At 34.7% G+C, this 4,890-nt stretch overlaps 1 protein-coding gene across 1 annotated transcript; it reads left to right on the plus strand.

Moving 5' to 3' along the window:
- The first annotated feature begins 897 nt into the window (after positions 1 to 897).
- Positions 898 to 1,266, plus strand: LOC128861861 (uncharacterized). The gene has a single exon (XM_054100237.1). The coding sequence runs from the start codon at positions 898 to 900 to the stop codon at positions 1,264 to 1,266; it is 369 nt and encodes a 122-aa protein (XP_053956212.1).
- Positions 1,267 to 4,890: the final 3,624 nt, after the last annotated feature.

Here is a 4,890-nt window from a genome sequence, read left to right on the forward strand (position 1 = left end):
CTAACTTATCTTAAGTATCGGTCTGTGCTCCATGCGCTTAAAAAGCAATTCAAATTTTATTTAAATTGATAAAGCTTTAGTTGGAAATACCTTGTAGGAAATTCAAGTAATTTTAAAATTTACTATTTCTCAGCCGGTTGTCACTGATACTTCGGCTCCTGTACTTACTTGTTTTTAACTAACTACTGTTGTAAGGCGATGTCACCAAAAAAGTCATTTTATTACATTGTATGTTTGTGTGCACTTTTAATGTATGTATATCTCTCAACTGTTAAGCTTTCAAAGTGCATACAGGGAAAGCTTTTCATATATATTTATATGTACATATTTATTATTATGATCTTTTAATATAATATAAAAAACGAAGAACATCAATTTTTTCAAAAGGAATTCATGCTTTCGTTTTGAATAAATAAACAAAATGATTCAAATGAAAATATATATTTTTTAAACTTTTTTAAGCTTGCAATTTTGGTAACCCCACAGCCAAATTACAAAAATCAAATCAAAAAATCACCTTCTACGAATTCACCTTAGTTGCTTGTATATAAAAGAATTGTTTGTTGGGAGAAAATATTTATATATATGTACATATAATATGAAAAGCCAAACATAATAAACCATTCTTTAACATGTATGGGTAAATAAAAATTCCCAATTTGTTGATAAGAAAGCAAAAACAAAAACACGAATTAATGAAATGGTGAATCCCAAGCATTCTTTTTTTCTGAAAATAGCGAAAGTTTCGTCAATTTCGCGAAAAATATAAATAATACAGAAAATTCCAAATTCTGCATCAATCAATTTGAAACCTCCAATCAAACTAAATCGCTTTTTAAGTACAAAAAAATGTGTAGAGTTCACAAAAGTCTGGAAAAATATCTGTAAATAAGTAAAATGATCAGCAAGTGCGTACTGATTTTGGGCTGTTGTTGTTTTATCGCTGCAACTACCGCCAGCATCATCTTCTACGATGAAGATCCCAGCAATGATTTTAATATTGCAGAAGATCATCAGCTAGTTGATCAACCACACTTGGTTTTGGTGCGTCAAGTGCGTTCACAGGAGGGAGGTCACGGGCGCGTGAAAATACACTATGAGGACACTCCACAACGCGGCAGACAAGGTTCCGTCGAGTATGATCATAATATATATACTGGTGGTAATAGACGCTATAAGGTAGATGCCTATGCTCGTGGTACCAGAAATTACGATGCTAACCGGAATGATGTTAGCGGTGGTATTCAAGGATCTTTTCGGTTTTGAAAAATGTATACAAATTAATATAATTTTTTTTACTAAAACATATTTTTTTTACTAAAATATAAACATAAATATATGCTTTAAGGATTTATTTATAACTTTAAAAGGGGAAAATTACTTTTTTACAAGCATATTAGATTGTTGTAATGAATATGAAGACCTTTTATTTGATCCTAACAATTTTTAGACCGCAGAATATATTGACGGCATGGAAATTGAATATTTGGCTACAAAAAGTCGGGCCTGCAGGCATTTCCACGCATATTTAAAGGGCTATAGGTGAAGCTGTGAGCTTATGAGGAATCGAGTGGCCAGCTGATATAAAAAGAAGATTCCGAGATCATTGTTATTGAAATTTTTAAAATATTCGATTACCTTGAAAATGCGCAGACTTATTCAATTAATAAGTCTGCCCCTATTTGATTATATTATGATAAATGAAAAACTATGCACAAGCGAACAGCAGAAATAATCGATTGAAAGAATAAAATAGATTAGCAAGAAAAAACCGAACGAAAGAAAACCAAATAAAAGGTGGACCAAGGAATCATAGTTCTTATCAGGTCTAGAGTTTTCAGTGACAATCAGGCTGCACTGAAGGCCCTGGAGAACGCGAAGCAAACCTCAAATATTGTACAAGAATGTAAGAAGAAGCTTAATTCCGTCGCAAGACAAAACAGGCTTGTACTTATATGGGTTCCGGGACACTCCGGTGTTCAAGGAAACGAAATTGCCGACGAATTGGCCAACCGTGGATCAGCGGTGCCACCACAGGGGCCAGAGCCAATAATCGGAATCAGTTCTGCGGGAATCATGAATTGGATCAGCGATTATGTAGGCAATCTACATAAAGAGCGGTGGTCCGGTCTAGAACGCTGCAGAACTGCAAAGTGTTTTGTGACAAGTCCGAACAGAAAACTGTCAAACTTTCTACTAAAACTTCTAAGGAAAGACGTTCGGTTGATGGTCGGTATCATTACAGGACACAACACATGGGGTCAGCATATGACCACCATTGGAAACATTGAGGACCCAGTATGCCTTTCTTGCTTGGAGGAGGCGGATAGCACTGAGCACTTTCTCCGTGAGTGTCCTGCCTTTGCTAGAGCACGGCTACGAGTTTTGGGTTCCGATGTCATGAGAATGAGTGATATTCGTTCTCTAAAACTGGAGGATATTTACAGATTTGCCAAAGAATCTGGAAAATTATCACAGGACTAACTATCTCTATCTCTGTCTCTATTCTTTCCTATCTCTTTCTCTGATACTTTTCTCCTTACCTGACTATCTCCAGAGCTTCAAATACAATGGGCTTTTTAGCCTGAGTTCAAATTTTTTTTGCTCCCTTTAGCAATTGTTAAATTATATCTTCTGAGTTGTTAGAATATCATTCAACCACAACCGATATATTTTCTAGCAGTTTATTTAAGTTATTCCGACAGTGTCGTCATATCCACACAAAAAATTGTCATTTGCCTGAACCATAGAATAAAACAATAGCAAATATTTGACACTGCTTAAATTGGCAATAAATTCATAACATTCTGAGTAGCGTTAATTATAGCAAATTAAAAATTTACCTAATTCAAGAAATGTTTCAAAAGGAACAAGAACAGTTCTGGCTCTTCTGAAAAGAAATATATTCTATCCGAAAAATAAGTGAAAAGTAAGAATTTAAAAAGTCCACCGCCGGTCCAGATGTGTCAAAACAGTAATTGGTTCAGAGCCCATCAGAAAGACTTCAAGGAGTGTTCCAAAAGTGTTCTTTATTGAGGCAGTACAATTTTTCATAGGCCATTTTATTTCAGTTGCCAGTTCTAATTCTATTGAGAGTCGACATTTCTCTTCGAATTCGTAATTTTTGTGCCAGCTTCTCGGTCATCAAGATGACTTGCGTCGTGGAGTCACATAGGGCTCGTGCTTGCACGTTTAATGCTTACACGTTTTAATGTTTACGCTGCTTATAAATATAAAGTACCTACATGGTGCAGTATCGTGTGAGGCGATCGATTATGTGCAATATGCTTGGAGTTTTTTCAAGGTATTTAATAATGGTATTTCGAGCGAAGGTAAAGGCAAGCCGGTACTTTCGAATTTTTCGCAACAAATTATGTCTTTCAGCGTTCCAGCTGGTGTTTTTTGTGTAGGTATTCTGCCGCATTTCTGCAATATTTCACCTTGCTTGGGATGAGAAAGCTTTTCCAGAAGAAAGATGCTTATGAAGCATAATTTATAATAATAATGGAATGATTGCGTTGTTCTCGATGGAAATTATGTTGATGAATAAAGCTGATTTTGAACACCTTTTAGCTAACGTTAAATTTTTTTTTTTATTTCAAGCAAATTCATGTATTGCTTTCCTAACGAGGAAAAAGTGGTAAAACTTAATTATTTATTTGAAAAAATGTATTATATATGTAATATCTACATATACATTTCTCATCCGTCTATTAGTCTTATTTGAAGTTAGAATGTTCGCCCGCCATATACAATTCAGGTTCGTCCAAACTTAAACTTATTTATACTTAGTTTTAGACAATCTTATTGATACCCCCTATATGTATAACACACATAAACCTTGTTAGGATTAGTTATAGACAATTAAGATTAATGCATGGCTATGCTGGACGGTGCCGCAATTGTGTTGTAAACCATACAGCACAGTGGGTCTAGCGATAACGACACAATTGCAAATGCTCTGCGCGGTGTTATCAGCAACTTGAGAGAGAGCAAAACTATAATGCCAAGAGCAGAATTTTTGTGATTAAACTATTCAGCAGAGACCAACATTTCTTAAACGTACTAGAGCAAATGAGAAATACAATAAAGGGAGAGAAAAGAGGGAGTAGGCAAGATGCCCTGAGAGAATATACCCGTACATACTATATATTATATTCGTATAGCTTCATGTGTTGTACTATCATTATTATATGCACATTTATTTAAGTACGTCAGCGGTTATGCTAAGATTTGCCTTGTATAATTATTATTTTAAATGAAATTTAATAAACCAAATCTATAGAAACATGTCGTTCGCCAGCATGTGTTCATATCTATTTCTTTACGAAAACTTGCTGTACAATGAACTGTCATAATGTGATACAATTTGTATCTACCCGCATCCATGGCACGCCATATGCACATGCATATGTATGTATGCACATTTGTGCATGTAGATGCCCAAATACATAGAAACGCGAATGCAACATTTACTTTTTGGCTATTTTTGTTTGACTTTTTCGGTACTTATCTTTATTTATGTTTTGTTTTAATGACTTTTTTTGTATTTGGCTCACTGCTACCTGCCCTCTCAATTCGTTTTATTGTAATAATTAATTGAAATAAAAAAAATATATATGCTGGTCTCTCATTGCACTCAAAGGCGCTCAACATTTTGGCAAGAGAGGGTATAATCGCTCGCCGTACAAATTCACATTTGGCTTAATGGAATGATGCACTCTCCGCAAAACTCACGCCAACTCACGCATTTCCGATTATGGATTGATATGCACGTACATACATATATCTTTAGGCCATTGCTCGAACTTGTGCCCATACATACATACATATGTATGTATATATTTTTTTCGTACATTTGAAGTTATTTTAAAAATTTCGTTTTCAGTT

The sequence above is a fragment of the Anastrepha ludens genome, chromosome 4 (assembly GCF_028408465.1).
Source record: "Anastrepha ludens isolate Willacy chromosome 4, idAnaLude1.1, whole genome shotgun sequence".
Classification (NCBI taxonomy): domain Eukaryota; kingdom Metazoa; phylum Arthropoda; class Insecta; order Diptera; family Tephritidae; genus Anastrepha; species Anastrepha ludens.